Raw genomic sequence first — 20010 nt, 5'->3', positions numbered from 1 at the left:
AAAATCTCAAAACAAATTGGACTCCCCGATCTGACACTATGTTTTCCGGAATGCTGTGCAATCGGAAAACGCTGATGATGAACAAATCGGCCAACTCCTGGGCCGAGGGGAGTCCTTTCAAGGGCACAAAATGGGCCATTTTACTGAAGCGGTCGACTACCACCCAAATGACCGACATGCCCTCAGAGTCAGACCTGGGAAGCTCACCCACAAAATCCATGGACAAGTGGGTCCACGGCTTACTCGGGGTGGGCAAGGGCTGCAACGTTCCCACAGGTGCCAGCCGGGAGGGCTTACTTTTCGCACACACCGCACACTCTCTAACATACTCCTTGCAGTCTGTTGCCAGAGACGGCCACCAAGCACACCTGGCAACAAGATCCTGTGTTCTGGAGGCCCCAGGGTGTCCCGCGTTTTTGTGTGAGTGGAACATCTGCAAAATCTGAAGACGGAATGGTAGTGGCTTCCCCTCCGGGATGTCCTGCTGAAAGGGACTTAAAGTCTCTGTCCAGTCTTCGAACGTCTCAGTTGTTGCTAGCACCAATCTCTGTGGGACAATGGTCTCTGGGACAGAGGGCTGTGCTGTCTCCGGCTCAAAGCATCTGGACAGGGCATCTGCCTTAATGTTTTTGCTACCCGGAGTGTACGTAATTATAAATCTGAACCTTGAGAAGAACAATGACCATCGAGCTTGACGGGGGCTTAATCTTTTAGCTCCCTCAATGTATTCCAAATTTTTGTGATCAGTGTAAACTGTAATCGTATGTTCTGCTCCTTCCAAACAATGACGCCATTCTTCAAAGGCCAATTTAATGGCCAGGAGCTCCCTGTTGCCTATATTGTAGTTTCTCTCTGCCGGAGAGAACCTACGAGAAAAATAGGCACATGGGTGCAATCTACCCTGCAACCCTGACCGCTGAGACAGCACAGCCCCTACCCCGACCTCCGAGGCGTCCACCTCAACAATAAAGGGATAGGCGGTGTCAATGTGTCTTAGGATGGGTGCAGAGCAAAACAAATCTTTCAAAGTGGAGAATGCATGCAGAGCTTCTGGAGACCAGTGGGTGGTATCTGCCCCTTTTTTAGTGAGACTGGTAAGGGGTGCAATGACAGTGGAGTACCCCTTTATGAACCTTCTATAGTAATTAGCAAAGCCTAAAAATCTCTGAAGAAATTTCTACCCTACAGGTTGAGGCCATTCCAGAACAGCAGAGACCTTGGCAGGATCCATAGACAGGCCCGAGGTGGAAATTATGTACCCTAAAAAGGTGACAGATGTTACCTCGAAGATGCACTTCTCCAATTTAGCGTAAAGCATGTTCTGCCTTAGTTTGTCTAACACAAACTTGATATGAGTCCTATGCTCAGAGAGGTTGTTTGAGAAAATAAGTATATCATCTAGATATACTAGGACGAATTTGCCCAACACCTCTCTGAATACCTCATTAATTAGTTCTTGGAAGATGGCCGGGGCGTTACACAGCCCGAAGGGCATCACTAGGTACTCGTAATGCCCGTCGGGCGTGTTAAAGGCCGTCTTCCATTCATCGCCCTTTCTGATTCGCACCAGGTTGTATGCCCCCCGCAAATCCAATTTCGAGAAGATCTTAGCGTTGGTGACCTGCGTGAATAAATCGTCTATCAAAGGTAATGGATAGCGATTCTGTACTGTAATCTTATTCAGACCTCGGTAATCAATACACGGCCGTAGGCCTCCGTCTTTCTTCTTGACAAAAAAGAAACCTGCGCCCGCAGGCGACCGGGAAGGGCGAATGAACCCCTTGGCTAAATTTTCACGAGTGTACTCCTGCATGGCCACTTTCTCTGGCCCAGATAAATTGTAGAGATGGCCCCTAGGGGGCATACAACCAGATCAGAGATCAATGAGGCAATCAAAAGGGCGATGTGGAGGTAACTTATCAGCAGCCTTGGGACAAAACACATCAGAATACTCGGAATATTGTAGTGGTATCCCCTCCAAATGAATCCTGGTCTGGCCCAGTGTCACCCTCCCTAAACACTGCTGAAAACAATGCTCTGACAAACTTGTTAGCTGACCGGTGGCCCAATTTATCTCAGGGGAGTGAAGGTATAACCACGGCATGCCAAGGATGACTGTTGAGGTTGTCATGCGTAACACAAAAACTGCAACTTCTCTCTATGCAACGCCCCTATAGTGACTTCCACCTCTTTTGTCTGAGACAGCGGATGGTTATGTTGCAGGGGGGAATCATCCACTGCCGTAACCTGGATGGGTGGTTTTACCAGGGTGAGCGGAATACCCAATTTCATTGCAAATTCGTAATCCATAAAATTAGCCACTGAGCCCGAGTCAACAAAGGCCTTGACTTCAGATTTATCCTCCCATGCAATTGTACAAGGAAGGAGCAACCGTTTCTCATTTGGGTAGTAGCGTTTCCGCTCCACCTGAGAACATTCTGACCGACCAATCTGCATTGGTTCAGGTGGAGGTAAATCGGGAGGAGGTGGAGTCACAGGGGGCGCAGCGTGGGACATTATTTTCACATGGTTTCCACCCCGGGTCTGTCTCTGATAGTGCAGCCGGCGATCTATCCTGATGGCTGATGAAATGGCCTCATCGATAGATTTGGGCTCAGGCTGATTTAGCATAAGATCGGAGACCTCATCTGACAACCCTGATAAGAAACAATCTAAAAGGGCAAAGGTGTCCCACCTGGCTGATACTGACCACCTCCTAAATTCAGCAGCATACTGTTCAACCGGACTCTTGCCTTGACGTAACATCTTGAGCTTCCGCTCAGAAGTCGAGGCAATGTCTGGATCATCGTAAATTATAGCCATGGCTTTAAAAAATTCCTCCACGGATGTTAAGGCTAAGTCTCCGTCGGGCAGACTGTACGCCCAGGTCTGAGAATCACCTGATAACAAAGTCTTAATAAATGTAACCCTTTGGGCCATGGTTCCTGAAACATTAGGTCTAAACTCAAAGTATGATAACACTCTACTCCTGAAATTTCGGAAGTTAGATCTGTGACCGGAAAAATTTTCAGGTACAGGCATACGGATGTCCGTAACTAGAGGAGATCGCACTGAGTTCATAGCTGACTGAAGTTCCTGAATAGACCCAAATATCTGACATGTCTGGGTCTGTTGGTTCAAGACTGCCGCGGAAAGTTGGTTTACCGCGGTGGTCAGGACTTCAACATGGCTATACAGTGCGTCCATTTGGGTTTGGTCTGGCGTTTTGTAACGATCGGTGTAACACAGAGAGGGTCTGATTACCGGTGATCTGCAGTATCACAGAGAATGCAGATATATACCCGATTATTGATGATCTGCAGTATCACCGATAATCAGATATATCTCTAACCTCTGGACACCTGAGACAAGAGAGTGTTAGGTGCGACAGTAATACTTTGAGGACTGCACCTCAGAAGTAGGTACAGAAGCAGTAAGGAATACTGCACAGAAGTATGTTCCTTCTGTTAGCCTAGACTCTCCTGGGGGAGGAGCTAGGCTGAGAGTAGGAAGGACAGGGAGGGTGTCACTAACAGGTCTGGGAACTGCCTCTAACAGTAAGGCCAGTTCTCGAGGTCGGGCAAGCCAGGTCGTTAACACACAGACAGATAAGGTACAGATTCAGGAGACAGATACGGAATCCAATGGACAGGCAGAGTTTGGCAACGGAGTATCAGAATAGCAAGGTACAGAATCAGGAGGCAGATACAGAGTCCAGGAACGAGCAGAGTTTGGCAACAGGATATCAGAATAGCAAGGTACAGAATCGGAGATCAGAGGAATGGTCAGGCAGGCAGAAGGTCATAACAAATAATACAATTCAATATTCCTAAGCTAAGGTGTGAGCTCCTTGATCATCAACACCTTTGGAAGCTGATCTAGAACACAGATACTGACAAGGTCTGAGTGCTACCACGTAGTGATTGCAACAACAGACACCAGAGAAATGACCAGCACCCAGTATATATACTATAGCGCTCTCCAGCGCCACCCCTAAGTGCTGGACCAATGAAAACTGGTGAAAATGTCAGCTGACCAGCTTGGTCAGCTGACTCTCCTCTGGCTATCATATAAGCTCTGCCTCTCAGCGCACGTGCGCGTCCTTCTGAACCTGTGTGGACTATCAGTCCCAGCCACACCAGACATGTTTTGCAATGTATCTGCTGACTCGGGCGCGGGACCCGCCGCGCTGCTCTCCAAGCAAGCGGCGGCCTCCCCGCGTCCAACCACACTGTCATTAACATTGTCATGCGCGCAATCTGCCGCATCCAACGCGGACTCCACCGCTCTGCCCATGCGGCATGCGGCGGTTTCTCCGCGTTGTGCCGCCATGTTGGACGCGGAAACAGCCGCCTCACTCTGAGTACTTGCGGCGGCTTTTCCGCGTTTCCCCACATGTAGTTACAGTACGAGGCTTGGTGACGTCACCAAGCCTCGTACTGTAACTACACAGACCGGAACTTCAGCGATGGAGGAGGAAGTGCTGCTGCCGCCACTGGAGAGCGCCCTTGGGTGAGTAGACCTCAAAGGGCTTCAGATCGGGGGGGGGGGGGGTTGAAGAAGAGGGGTTCGGGAGGGAGAGGAGATGGTAGGAGGGAGGGAGAGAGGCCAACCACAGTCCACCTACATAGAAGGGGACTCCCCCCATCGAGGGGGGAGTCCCCTCCCGGCCACCAGCCCGTACAGAAGGGACGCCCCCGCCCACCGCATAGAGGGGGGAGCCCGACCACCAGCCACAGAAGGGGGACAACTCCTTATACAGAAAGGGACCCCCCGCCACATAGAAGGGACCCCCGCCGCCGCATAGAAGGTGGAGCCACACAGATCGCTACCCGCAGCGTGCAGTCAGGCATCCAGCCATCCTGGAGAATCTCTCTGATGAGGGAAAAGTAAAGCCGGCGGGGCAGACAAACAGGAAATCTCCCAGGTGGTATTGACGAGCACAGCTCGTCAATACCGTTTTCAGCATGTTTCTGCTGGACGAGCCAGGCTCATCAATACCGCCAGGAAGGCTACAAAGCAACCATGCACATTAGTAGAAAGACCTATGAAATCCCTTACCTCCACACTACAACAAGATGGCAGAATTGATTGGCACTTTATAAATCAATTATAATAATTAACAATAAAATACCTTTTAAATAACCACCCAGCAAGAAAATACTCAAAATTATTTTGGCAGTACTTGTACACCTACATTTTGGTACTTTTTCAATTGCAAAGTACTGTAAAGTTGTAATAAAGAGAAGATGAACATGTATCTCCTAGAAGAGAACATAGGAGAAAAAGTTAATTGCGTATGTGCCCATGGGCCTTATGTAAATCCACTTTTCCCCTATGTTTTTCCTAGGTGATAATATCTTATCTTCTGTTTAATATAACTTTTCAGCACTCTGCAATTGAAAATGTACCAAAAAGTAGGTGGAAATTATTGCCACAATTATTCTGAGTATTTTCTTGCTTACTGGCAGCTTAAAAGGCATTTTATTGACAAGGTGTGAAATATCACCTAGGAGAATACTTAAAGGAGTACTGTAGGAGGGGTCGGGCGAAAATGAGTTGAACTTCCCCGAGGCTTCTAATGGTCCCCCACAGACCTCCTGTGCCCGCGCAGCCACTCACCGATGCTCCGGCCCCGCCTCCAGGTTCACTTCTGGAATTTCCTACTTTAAAGTCAGAAAACCACTGCACCTGCGCAAGCCGTGCCCTCGCTCCCACTGACGTCACCAGGAGTGTGTTGCACAGGCGCAGTATGGTCTGTGCCTGCGCAAGTACGCACCTGGTGACGTCAGCGGGAGCGAGGACACAGCCGTGCAGCCACAGTGGTTTTACGACTTTAAAGTTGTAAAATCCAGAAGTGAACCCCCTACAGTAGTCTTTTAAGGGGAAAAAGTAAATTGCTTAGAGGATATGTTTGTGTTTAAGAAATATTGTAAATGTGCTGTACTTATTTTGCAGATCGAACAGTGGAAGCTAAACCTAAATGCAAGATTGGCATTCCACTCCAGTTCCCTAGTGGATATTTCTTGAACAATTTATGGCATACCTTGCACTGTGACGTGTCATCATTTGAGCGCGTGGAAAAAATCAGCACTTGCCTTGCTCACAAAATGGTATATTTGAAGGGAGATTCAACTCTTGGCCAGTGGCTGCTGTACTTCCCAAAACTGCTGAAATGTGAGTACTGAAATACATGAGGTTGTTGTACTTCATTACAGTCAATCTCCAAGATGTTAATCTTTATCAATCCCCCATGCTCCCTAAAGAGAAACTGTAACCAAAATAACAGAATACATTTTTTTTTTTTTACAAAATAATTTGTAAGAGATTTGGTCAGTGTTTGCCCATTGTAAAATCTTTCCACTCCCCGATCTACTCTCTGAAATTTATCACAGGCAGCGACATCTTTAGTACTGGCAACTGATCTCTGCTGAGAGTTTCTAAGCCAGTATTAGGGATGCTCGCTAGATTCCGCAGAATTCTAAATTCCGCTATTCCAGCTGGAATTGGGCCAACTCCGATTCCGCCGGTCGGAACGGAATTGCTATACCTCTAAAACACAATTCCGCGGAACATTTTTTAATTCCGCGGAATTTTACAGAATTAACATTTATTTCCTCACCTATCTATTTTCCCTCCTTTTCTCCCCTCCCTTCCTATTCTCTCCTCCCTTCTCTCGGAGGGAGGAGGGTCTCATCTTCCAGGGAATTGTAGTATTTCAAAAGCCAGCTTACATACCGTGGCTGGGAATTGAAACCAGGCTGGGCTGGGGATTGAACCCAGGTCTCAGTGTGTGGTAGGTATCTGACTTAACCACTATACCACCAACAATACTACATGCTGAAGCCAGCCTAGCATGTACCATTATGATCAATTCAAGAGAAAAAGTAGCGTGCTTAAGGATTTGTAGTATTTCAAAAGCCAGCTTACATACCGTGGCTGGGAATTGAACCCAGGCTGGGCTGGGAATTGAACCCAGGTCTCAGTGTGTGGTAGGTATCTGACTTAACCACTATACCACCAACAACACTACATGCTGAAGCCAGCCTAGCATGTACCATTATGATCAATCCAAGAGAAAAAGTAGCGTGCTTAAAGGTTTGTAGTATTTCAAAAGCCAGCTTACATACTGTGGCTGGGAATTGACCCCAGGCTGGGCTGGGAATTGAACTCAGGTCTGTGTGTGATAGGTATCTGACTTAACCACTATACCACCAACGGCACTACATGCTGAAGCCAGTCTAGCATGTACCATTATGATCAATCCAAGAGAAAAAGTAGCATGCTTAAGGATTTGTAGTATTTCAAAAGCCAGCTTACATACCGTGGCTGGGAATTGAACCCGGGCTGGGAATTGAACCCAGGTCTTAGTGTGTGGTATGTATCTGACTTTACCACTATACCACCAACAACACTACATGCTGAAGCCAGCCTAGCATGTACCATTATGATCAATCCAAGAGAAAAAGTAGCGTGCTTAAGGATTTGTAGCATATCAAAAGCCAACTCACCGTGGCTGGGAATTGAACCCAGGTCTCAGTGTGTGGTAGGTAACTGACTTAACCACTATACCACCAACAACACTACATGCTGAAGCCAGCCTAGCATGTACCATTGTCTCTCTAGGACTTGATGCCATTGAACTGAATTTTAAGCTTAAAACCATCAATGGATACCGGCAGAATTTCACAGGCATTTTCGGAATTCTGCCAGATTGAAAAAGCAATTCCGTTCCGATCAAATGGAACGGAATTACCAATTTCCGCCTAAAAATTCCAGAAGATACAATTCCGCGGAAAGCGGTGACCATCCTTACTAGAGAGAGAGAGAGAGATGAATCTACCTGGCTATCTGGGGTTCTTATCGGACAACTGTTGACCACAAAAGGCAAGGCCATGCCTGGCAACAAATCCTTAAGCAAGCTAATTTTTCTCTTGGATTGATCATAATGGTACATGCTAGGCTGGCTTCAGCATGTAGTGTTTGTGGTATAGTGGTTAAGTCAGTTACCTACCACACCCTGAGGCCTGGGTTTAATTCCCAGCCACGGTATGTAAGCTCGCTTTTGAAATACTACAAATCCTTAAGCACGCTACTTTTTCTCTTGGATTGATCATAATGGTACATGCTAGGCTGGCTTCAGCATGTAGTGTTGTTGAAGGTATAGTGGTTAAGTCAGATACCTACCACACACTGAGACCTGGGTTCAATTCCCAGCCCAGCCTGGGTTCAATTCCCAGCCACGGTATGTAAGCTGGCTTTTGAAATTCCCTGGAAGATGAGATCCTACTTCCTCCGTGAGGAGGGATAAGGGAGGAAGGAAAAAAGGACTAAGTGAACAGTTAATAGGGACTATGGGCTACCATATAGCATAAACAAGGTTACTTTAGTGATTTTTTAAATTTTTCCGACAATCCGGAATTCCGCGGAATTTTTTACAACTCCGGCGTATTTTCCATAGCAACGGAATTTAACACTGACGGAATCCGTGATTTCCCGTGGAACAGAATTTGCTAGTTCCGATCATCCCTGGCCAGTACAAAAACATGTCTGATCTCCCAGAATTCTTGGGGTGGGAATCTGCATAATTAACACCTTAGGATAAGTCTCAGTGGGAGGGACTACATACCAATATACAGAAATATACAGGTAGTCCCCGACTTACGAACGCCCGACTAACGTTTTTGAGAAAATCGATTTTAAAACATTCAAAGAAAAAATGGCTTTTAAACTTGTATAAGCAGGTAGAGGGGGCAGAGGTGACACAGGAGGGGACACTGGGAGCACAGGGGGGCACAGAGGAGGTACAGGGGACAGAGATGGCAGTGGCACAATGTTCTGACTTAAGAACAGATTCAGGTTAAGAACGAACCTACAGTCCCTATCTCGTTCGTTAACCGGGGACTACCTGTATAGATATAGGAGGTATTTCTGATGCTGGAACCAGGGTATTTAAGTAAAAGCGGGCATCCTAAATAATTTTCTACATTCAGCTTCATGTTGTCACAGTTTCTTTATAAGTTTAGTCACTTCTCAAAAAATTAAATCAGTTATTGTTTCTGTATTCCAGGATCTGTATCTCCAGTTCTGGTGGATGATCTCCACTAATCCACTAGCAAAATAATATTAAAATATTGGTTAAAATGACAGAGATTCAAGCACGTTATTGTCATTGTGCAACACAACGTAGATACTGCCACACAGTGGCTAAATCTCTGAAGCAAGTATAGTTCCATTTGTTGGATAACTCAATAGATTGACAACCAAACCTTAAATATCCATTAGGTTTCTTCCTCAGTTTTCAGAAAGTGTTCTAAAAGTTTGTTTTTCAATATAATCGGCCTGATTTACTACCACAATATGTAATCATGTAGCCTCGCAAGTTAGTGCTAGAGCTTCAGTCTCACTGTCAAGTGACCGCGGTGAACCTGGAGTTCTAGCGGAGAGTTTGAAGCTGCCGGGGAGCAGGGCTGGGTCAAGTTCTTCGAGGACTAGAGACTGAGATTCCAAAGTGCGCTTCCCCTGTTTAGATAGCCATATCCACCAGTATATAATAGCTAGATTTACTCATAGGTAGCCAGATTCCCAGCCTGTACAAGTAGACTGGTGCCCCCCCCCCTTCCCCAGTATCGGTAACTTTATGTCCCTCCAGCTGTGAGTGGAACAGTGTCATTCACCTTCAGGGCCGGATTTGTACTCTTTACTGCCCAAGGCCGCTGTCGCCAGCTGTCCCCCTTCAGTATAGGTAGCAAGATGTCCCCTCCCCCCTTCCCTCTAGTATAGGTAGCAAGATGACCCCTCCCCCCTTCCCTCTAGTATAGGTAGCCTGATTTACTACCCCCCCCTCCAAGTATAGATAGCCAGATGTCCCCTCCCCCTTCCCTCCAGTATAGGTAGCCAGATAACTCCGTTAATCCCCCCACCCCTTCAGTATACGTAGCCAGCTTGCCTTCACACTGCAGCAGCCATAAGTGTCATTCATTTCTTTACCCGTCTCCTGTGCAAAAGCTTCCTCTTCCTTTCTGTCTCCAATGCTACCCAAGTCCATAGCCACCAGTCACAATGCAAATGTGCACAGAGAGCAAGGTGGCTGCTGCACAAGCGGCTAGCAGCAGAGTACCGCAGTCAGGCACTCGCCTGATCTCCTTGCATAGTAGAATTTGAAAGCTTGCAAATGCTGCTCCAGTTTAGCCTGCTGCTTTGGTGCCCTTGCTCCTGTGGTGCCCTAGGCCATGGCCATGGCCTAGTTGGCCTTGGCCTAAATCCGGCCCTGATCACCTCTCCACGTTCCATCTCCAACTTCTTCTCTACAGAGCCACCTAGTGTCCGGTCTTAATGGCTGCAGTTGGTGTCTCTCATCATGTGACTCGCCAGCAAGTACCCAGGCACCCAATAACAGACGCTGGCTGCAGTCACAGATGGAGCTAAGCTTGGCGCTGGGAAAAAGCAGCCTGGAAATACAGCTAGGAAACCTGGAGAGTTGAGAGTGATGGTGAGGGGAGGAGCTGGCAGAGAGCTGACCCTAACAGGTCGACGCCCAGAGGCTAGAGCCTCTTGAGCCTATGCCTCGGCTCGGCCTTGCCTGGGAGATGAGTTTACTAGAGCATGAGCTAGGACAAGTAGCTAGGATCTGCAGTGTGCTCCCAACAATCCATATTTTTCCCTGGGACTTTTGGCGTGTATCCCACTCATCCATGAAAAAACTTAGATTTTAGCCACTTGAATCATCTTTTCCATCACTTTTGTGGCCAGCATAAATGTTTCTAGTTTTCAAAGTTCACCTCCCCATTGAAGTCTATTGCGGTTTGCAAAAGTTTGCAAGTTTGCGAACGTTTGCGGAGGTTCGCGAACCTAAAATTGGAGGCTCGGGCCATCTCTAATCTGCAGTTATCTACAGTAAATGGTAAAAAAAAAATGAAAAAATATTTTAACAAACAATTGAGGTTTTTAAGTTTATTTATTCAAATCTATTTTATAATATCGTTTCCCACCTTTTTTTTTTCTCATGTTCTGTTTTTTTTTTTCCGTCTTGATTGTAGGATAGAAGGCAAGGCACTCTTGCAAGTGGAGAGGCCAGGGGTCTAGTCCTGGAAAAAGAAGTGAAAAAGAAACCTCTGCTCCGCGCTCAGCGTGGCGCGCCAAAAATGGGCGTGGTTAAGCATGGTGTGGGCGTGGTCATGGGTGGGGCCAAATATACATGGCCTTAGCAGTGGTATAAAAGGTCTGCCAGGTGAAGTTTGAGCTCTGTCGTAGTGTATCCCCAAAAAGTAGATGTAATCTGACAGCATTTCACTAAAATACACATAATTTGGCAGAGGTTCCTCCAAAATACAGATAATATGGCAGTGGTTCCCCCAAAATAGACAATCTGGCAGCAGCATTTCCCCCAACATACACATAGTCTGGAAGCAGTTACCCAAAATATGTGAAACCTGGTAGTGGATCACCCAAAATACATGTAACACCCAAAATACATGTAATCTGGCAGCAGTGGTCCCCCAACATACACAATCTGGCAGCAGCGGTTCCCCTAAAATTCAGATCTGACAGCAGTTCCCCCAAAATAGGTACCCCCCAGGATAGCTAGCCATGTCTATAGGTGTCCCCAGTATAAGTAGCCATGTGTATAGTTGTCCCCAGAATAGGTAGCCAGGTGTATAGATGTCCTCAGAATAGGTGGTCAGGTGTATAGGTGTCCCCAGTATAACCAGGTGTCCCCAGTATATGTAACCAGGTGTTCAGGTGTCCCCAGTATGGCCAGGTGTATAGGTGTCTGCAGTATATGTAGCCAGGTGTATAGGTGTCCCCAGTATATGTAGCCAGGTGTATAGGTGTCCCCAGTATATGTAACCAGGTGTATAGGTGCCCCAGTATATGTAGACAGGTGTATAGGTGTCCCCAGTATATGTAGCCAGGTGTAGAGGTGTCCCCAGTATATGTAGCCAGGTGTATAGGTAACCCCAGTATATGTAGCCAGGTGTATATGTGCCCAGTATATGTAGCCAGGTGTATAGGTGTCCCCAGTATATGTAGCCAGGTGTATAGGTGTCCCCAGTATATGTAGCCAGGTGTATAGGTGTCCCCAGTATATGTAGCCAGGTGTATATGTGCCCAGTATATGTAGCCAGGTGTATAGGTGTCCCCAGTATATGTAGCCAGGTGTATATGTGTCCCCAGTATAGCCAGGTGTATATGTGTCCCCAGTGTAGCCAGGTGTATAGGTGTCCCCAGTATATGTAGCCAGGTGTATAGGGTCCCCAGTATATGTAGCCAGGTGTATATGTGCCCAGTATATGTAGCCAGGTGTATAGGAGTCCCCAATATATGTAGCCAGGTGTATAGGTGTCCCCAGTATAGCCAGGTGTATAGGTGTCCCCAGTATACGTAGCCAGGTGTATAGTGGCCCCAGTATATGTAGCCAGGTGTATAGGTGCCCCCAGTATATGTAGCCAGGTGTATAGGTGTCCCCAGTATATGTAGCCAGGTGTATAGGTGTCCCCAGTATAGCCAGTCTATAGGCGTCCCCAGAATCGGTAGCCAGGTGTCCCACCCAGCTGGAGGGGAGCAGCGCAGTGGAGAGGAGCATTGTGCACAGCGTAGGGAAAAGCGGACGTCTCCCCCCCCCTTCCCTCACCTTGGGGCTCCTCTTCCTGGCTCTCCCCTCCATAACGATTGCGGTGGTGGTTGGCAGCGGGCATCAGTGGCCGGGACTTACCTCCTCCAGTGTTCCGGCGAGTTGACACTGTGCGTGCAGCTAGTCTGGTCTAGTGAATACCAGAGCAGCGGCATGCACAGCGTCAACTCGCCGGAACACTGGAGGAGGCAAGTCTGCCCACTGGTGCCCGCTGCCAGCCACCGCCGCCAGCCACTGCTGCAATCATTATGGAGGGGAGAGCCAGGAAGAGGAGCCCCAAGGTGAGGAAATGGGGGGGGGGAGACGTCCGCCCTTTCCCACGCTCTGCACAATGCTCCTCTCCACGGCGCTGCTCCCCTACAGGATGCTAGGGTGGACAACGTCCACTCTCCAAAAAAAGTGAGTGGACGTCGCACCCCACCTTCACGCAGGACTCGACCCTTGGGAGAGGCCACACTGTTTTTGTTTTTGTTCCAAGCTGCAGGAATGTACTTTGAGGGAACTCAAGGTGAGAGACATATGTAGGCGGACATATGTATTTAAGCTGAAGGAGAGGAAGAGGGGCTCCAGCATAAAAAAGAAAAAGGGGGCTACACCATATCATTTGCGATCATATGATACACTGAATTGTGGTCTCCCAGTACTCGCCTAATTAGCGATACATTACCCTAATTTATTAGATTTCAAAAAATTGCATATGAGGCTAAGGTTCTTAATATGTTGCCAGGTAGACCATTTTATTGCAACACTGTACAAAAAAGCTTGATTACATGCAAAAATCAGCCATCTAAAACACTTTAAAACCTCGCTGGAGCATCTGTGCGGCACAATGATAATGAACACGACTCTGACCAATTACCATCTAATCTAAGCCGGCAGTTCATACATTCCTCCACACTCACTTGCAGCCATGGCGCCCAAAAACACACTTAAGTTGCTATAGTTCAGTAGGTAGTTGCTTTAACCAGATATTAGGCATCCCATAGGGAGCAGAGGGATCCGACTGTATAACAGCAAAAACAGCATGTATAGTGCAATCCTGTACTTCTCACAGAGATAGTCCCATGGATATCAGTACAGCAGCCACTGACAACCATACACAGATGATAGCGCTGTTTACAAATATAAACAAATGGAATTAAAGAAAAAAACCTGTTTACTGCATCTATGCCTTTTTGTTGGGGAATTCCTTCCCTTCTCCCCTTCCTCTCCTTCCTCCATATACGGCTCTCCCAGCCCTCTGCGTGTGTTTTTGGTTAATAACCACTTTTTGCTCTACATGAGATTTGTAAGTTGGCACGTGTAGACACCTATTTGATGCAGTGCCTTAAGTATTTTCCTTGTCTAAATTGATCGAATGCAGTTGGACCTATGACTTCAAAATATAATACAAATAATATTATTGCTGAACATGGCTCCCAACATCTGGTGATTTGGGATCTATGTTTGTATGTTTCTAACCCTTTTTCTTCTTTTTTGAACATTGGTGATAGTTAGGTTTGAGTCTGTTTTTTTTTTTTCTTTAATTCCATTTGTTTATATTTGTCATTATTATCATGTCCTTCTTTTAGATGCATTGTTCCTCCCCTTTTCGCCGCCTCCTCTTCTCTCTCTCTCCCCCTCTTGCCGACAGTGGGGCGCTGTACTTCCTATTTGCGCCCCACTGTGGTACGCATGGCGCTACTGCGCCTGTCTCCACTGTGCGTGCGAGGCGGGACGCACATGCGTCACGTCATGGACCAGCCGCCCTTGCGGCTGGTGTAGTGAGGGATGGGAGTGGAGTGACGAGTGGGTGGGCGGGAATGGAATGACGAGCGGGTGGGCGGGTCATGGCTTTCCCCTCATAAACGCCGGCATCCATAGGGGATGGACGGATGCACCGCAATAGACGCTATCTATGAAGAGGCCGTCATTGGCAACGGCGAAACATGTCGATGTTTAAAGGCGTCCATTGATGGACTTATCCCAGGGGCATTTTCAAACCACCCGAGATCTCTTTCAGGCTGATGCACACTGACGGGATGGTAACAATACAGCTGAGCCTGCTTGCATTGCCTGCTTGCACTGAATTGCTGCCAATGAACTGCCTGTGAACTGCTTGTGAACTGCTCATGAACTGCCTATGAACTGTTTGTAAACCACTAACAAATGGATGCTATCTCTGCACTAACACGATTCTCCATGCTATGTGGTACTGTCTATGAACTTTAGCACAAGCTTCAGACCTTGCCTAAATGCTTGTCAAGTCCTGTGGGAATCTTTATATACAAACTTTGTGGAACTGCGGAGGTCCTGTTCTGGACTGCGAGTGGGTCCAGGATTTCCTGCCTCTACATCTTTTCAATTGATTGGGTGCTGCTTAACTGTGAGTCTCCAAGTTACGGAGAAACACCCTCATTTTTCCCCTTAGGTCCTAAAAACTTGGACTTTTGCAGTTTGGCTTCTATGGAGCAATCCACACTTGGTTTATCGTGATCTTTGGCATCAATGCTCATTTCATGTTGGCTACCACAACAGTTCACATTCTGCTGGCATAACCATCTCTACTTGCATCTTTGAGTGCAGGTGGGAACAGAGGACTGCAGCCTCTTAAATTAGCCGCCTGGGATTCTATGTTCATCTTTCATCTTTTATCTTGGTACTTTATGATGTTATTAGGGGTGGGGTATTTTGTAGTTTATATATGTTTTTTATACTGAGGATTGTGTGTGTGTTTTTTACATCTACTTTTTGATCAAATAAAACAAAATATTTGTACATGCACCCAAGAGTCAGGTTACTTTCTGTACTATAATCATTATTTATGCTGACATGGTGCATGTGGAAATTGATTATAAATCATTACTTAATATACCTATCTTACGGGCTCAATTGTTGCCCGTTTGATTATTATGATTGTCAGATGTCCTGCATAGATTCCCTTTGTATAATATTTGCGCCATTAAATTACATTAGCTATGTTAATTAAAATAGATAGGTGATATAATCTCTTACCCACCCTGTTTTAAAAGAACAGGCAAAGGTTTGTGATTTCATGGGGCAGCCATCTTTTTGGTTGAAAGGAGGTGACAGGGAGCATGAGACCCAGTTCCAAGTGTCCTGATCACCCCTCCCAGTTGCTAGGCAACATGAATAACAACATAGGAAATCCCATCATGCTTTGCTCAGCATCAGGGGAAATAAGCCCGGCCAGTTTTCTTTGATGGGGCGGAGCTTAGCTAAAAATACAGCAAAAAAATTGACTTCTATAAGAAAAACAAAGTTCTGATGCTGTATTTTTAGTCTGGAGGTTCACTTTAAGGCCTGCTGTGAACCGTTAAACCAGTCATGAGACACAGGGAAAAAGGTTCCACTTAACTTAAATTCATATTATTTTTCTCCACTTTAGGGTATGCATTCATTTATGCACATTACTAGATGCCACTTATTTTAAACCTTTGCTTCTGCCATTTTTCACACTGTAAACCAGGGGGTGCAGCAACGCTAAAAATAACCTTCCGGGATTTTGACGGTAAAATGCGGTAATCCCCCTTCTGGCTGATTGCCGAAGTGAGGCTCTCTAGCGCTCACATCTGTGGCGCAAATACGAATTGCGCGTGAGTGTATTGAAAAATATGCTTCCGCGCATGTACGCCACAAGGCCAATGTGAAAGCCATTTAAAAAAAAAAGCTGCATTGTCATAGACTTACACGACTTACGGGTCCACACGTCGCCACACATATTGCTCAACAATGCACGGAAGCTCTAGCGTCGGATACGCCACTTCCGGTGCATCACATCCAGTGTGAAAGGCCCCATAGACTTTTATTGCCTTGCGGTAAAAAAAAAGGGTAACGCACCGCAATGAAAACATCCCAGTGTGAAAGGGGCCTTAGTGCCAGTAATTAGTAAAGTGCATTGAAGCTAGAAAGAGCCTCACTAGCCCCTAAGACCCCCATATAAGAATTGCAGCCATATTGACTCAACACAATTGCACAAACCCACCTTTGTCTAACATTCATCTCCCTCTGCTGTAAAGCGATGTCACATGACACACGTCCTCCATAGACCGGAATAGGCATGAGGGAAAAAGCCTAGAGTGGGCCTGATAAAGGATCAGGTAAATAAGGAAAATAAAAAACAATTGCAAAGCACACTAGAAGGATTGGCCTTAAATAGAGGATGCCTGAAACTTAGCGTTTGTTAATTAAATTTTTATTTTCTTACTCCAAATACTTTTTATTAACATGTTCATAAAATAAATCAATGCAACGTGAGTAGTAAGGCAAGTCAAGGTAGGACAATGAGAAAGATGAGGGAGTGTCTGAATGACTCCTTGAGAAGATATTAAAACATACAGAAATGTTAATTAAATATTAAGCTCTATAAATATTAATAACATTGATAGGGACCGAAACACTGTATTTGTCTCCCTTCCCCACCTCTTTAGCTACTACAGTGTTTGGGTCCCTATCAATGTTATTAATATTTATAGAGCTTAGCTAAAGAGGTGGGGAAGGGAGACAAAGTTTGAGGGATAGGTGTGGTATTTATACTATACATTCCAGAGCTACTGGTGGTGGAAGTGGTACTCTGTCCTACCACCATGTGAGGCCCACAGCACAATCTCCCTTGAATTGTCCTCAAATATCTTCCCACAATCCTGTCTATTCACCGCACAAAATAACCCAATATGTTTCGCCCTCTTAAGTGAAGGCTTTGTCAGGGGTAAAATAAAGTGCTCAAACTACAAACAATATGTGTTCATATCGCATCACATTTCTCATCAGCCAGGATAAGCTAATCCGCTCTAAGCTTTTTCTGTTAAAGTGGTCTGAAACTCTGACGTAACATTCAATAAAAATGTGTTTTCCTACTTTTTATTACCCATACAGCTATCATATTTGCTTTTGTGCACACATGATATTGTCTGTTTACAAATTACAAGTTTCCAAAGTGTAGTTTTACTTACCCTGAAAGCTGGCATTGCATTTTATTCTTTTTCTATTATAACTGCTTTTTATTATATATTAAAATCTTCTAATGAGCTATTCTGAACACTGTGTGTGCCTGAAGCAGAGCCAGTTTCTCAGAGAGTGTTTGTTTACATTCCAGTGTTGATACATTTGTGTTTAGCAAGTAAAAAGATACTGTTATCTCCAGTTTGGATGCGGATGTAAAGCTGAATAGCAGAAGAATGTGCTTTGTTTAACCATTTCAGTGATTTTCTGCTAGAATTTTGTTTCTGGGATAGTAGCTTTCAAGCTGTAAGGAATCTTTTAGAGCAAATTAGAAATGCTGGCTCTCAGACCACTTTAATAGGGCAGAACATGTTGGGTCACTATCACTGTGTTTAACATTTCTAGCTTTTAATATTTAGTTAAATGTTTTTATGTAGAGTGATAAATGTTAAGGACGATCTTCTAGCATGCATTTATTTAAATACAACTGTTTTGACGATTTTTCTGTTTCCCCTGCATTAGCATGGGTCAAAGGAGGGAAAATAGTTTACAAAATATAATAATCTGGAGACAGAATTTTTTTTTTAGTGAAAGTGTGTTAAACACTTAAAATCTTAACAAGATGTACTAAAAACTCTGTTCATTTATGCATGTTTTCTTTTTATTTTGAAAGCTCTGCAGTTCTTCGGTTCAGAAAATGATGCTTGGTACAAGACTCGCTTTATTGCTGACATGACCAACAAGATCTTCATTCAGTGGAGGAGACATGGCTTCCCATTTCTAGTTCCGGCTTTTATTTATGTTGGGGACTATGCAGATCTTGTTCAGCAAATCGACCAGATCGGTGGTGACGCGGACACAGTCCTCGTTATCACAGTGGGACATCATTTCCGAGCCCTTCCACTTCCTTTGTACATCAGAAGACTCCTCAATATCCGGAAGGCCATACAGAACATGCTTCTACGAAGCCCTGATACAAAAATCATCATAAAGACAGAAAATACTAGAGAGCTTAATTTGGATATAGAGCGCCTCGGTGACCCTCATGGGTATATTCAGTATCGCTTGGTGAAGAACATTTTCGGTGGACTGAACATTGGTATGATTGATGTCTGGGACATGACTGTGGCATATGGATCTTTTGAGCTCCATCCAGATGAAACGGTTGTCAAAAATCAAATAAACATTTTCTTGTCCTATATTTGCTAATGAAACATAGCAGGCCAAATGAGTGAGATCATCTGAAATGGTAGCTGGCATTAATAACAGCCAATCAATTTCTTCTTTTTCTGACTTGCATTAGAGTTGTTAAGGTGGCAAAACATCTATCGATGTTGTAGCACAAGCAACAATCTGATTCAATCATTTTATCACATTTGATGAAAATTGGTATGGCAACAGGCATGCCCGGTCGACAAGTCAAATGATTTTGTGCCAATATCAGTCAAATGTATAGATCCAGCAAGCTGTAAAAACTTGGGCCAATGTGGTCGATCTGGTGTGCCCTGGCCACTGCCCCCCCAAATGTTAATGTGCCCCCCATTGCCTGTGCATTCAAATCTCTCATCTGTATAGCTGCAGCAAGTGCCAAACAAAGGAAATAAATGCAAACTCCAAGACAGTTTGGACTTTTAAATGAGTCCACAGGCAGCCTGGCAGCTAATAAAAAAAAAGATGCCAATAAATAAACCTGTGTCTGAAGTACCAAATCCAGCGAGAGCTGAAACAGCCAGCCATAGACAGGCAAGACCTCAGTCGCACATTGTGTGACCAGCAGGGGGCACCTTGTGTAGGTTTCCCTCTCTGGGCCCCCTTTTTACACTCCAATCCAATTGTTTGTATAGCGCTTTTCTCCTGTCTACTCAAAGCGCTCAAGAGCTGCAGCCACTGGGAAGCGCTCAAGAGGCCACCCTGCAGTGTTAGGTAGTCTTGCCTTGAACTCCTTACTGAATATAGGTACTGACCCTAGCCAGGATTTGAACCCTGGTCTCCCATGTCAAAGGCAGTGCCCTTAACCAGTACACTATCCAGCGACTGACCTGTCTCTAGGAGTTGCATAAGTAAGAATAATACACTGGGGCACGTGACGAGCAGGGGCTGCAGCAAGTGTCAAGCTGCTTTTGCTTACCCATATGTGGTAACCCCACATGGTTACCACATATACAGTGGCTTGCAAAAGTATTCGGCCCCCTTAAAGTTTTACACATTTTGTCACATTACTGCCACAAACATGAATCAATTTTATTGGAAGTCCACATGAAAGACCAATACAAAGTGCTGTACACGTGAGAAGTGGAATGAAAATCATACATGATTCCAAACATTTTTTACAAATAAATAACTGCAAAGTGGGGTGTGCATAATTATTCATCCCCTTTTGGTCTGAGTGCAGTCAGTTGCTCATAGACATTGTACACTGTCCGAGTAAGTACCAG

General features: G+C 45.5%; 1 protein-coding gene across 2 annotated transcripts in view; it reads left to right on the top strand.

Moving 5' to 3' along the window:
• Positions 1-19757, top strand: part of LOC137542516 (NXPE family member 2-like) — a 153267-nt gene extending 133510 nt beyond the window's left edge. Inside the window, exons 5-6 of one of the 2 annotated variants that reach the window (XM_068264492.1) lie at positions 5959-6177; positions 18249-19757. In XM_068264492.1, the coding sequence (XP_068120593.1) occupies positions 5959-6177; positions 18249-18784 (755 nt within the window). In that variant the 3' untranslated portion in view covers positions 18785-19757. The remainder of the gene's footprint in view (positions 1-5958; positions 6178-18248) is intronic. The other variant, XM_068264493.1, reaches the window with a different exon arrangement.
• The last annotated feature ends 253 nt before the right edge of the window (positions 19758-20010 follow it).

Source organism: Hyperolius riggenbachi, chromosome 12 (genome assembly GCF_040937935.1).
Source record: "Hyperolius riggenbachi isolate aHypRig1 chromosome 12, aHypRig1.pri, whole genome shotgun sequence".
NCBI lineage: Eukaryota > Metazoa > Chordata > Amphibia > Anura > Hyperoliidae > Hyperolius > Hyperolius riggenbachi.
The sequence above is the reverse complement of the archived record's forward strand: the minus strand, read 5'-3'. Positions and strand labels throughout refer to the sequence as shown.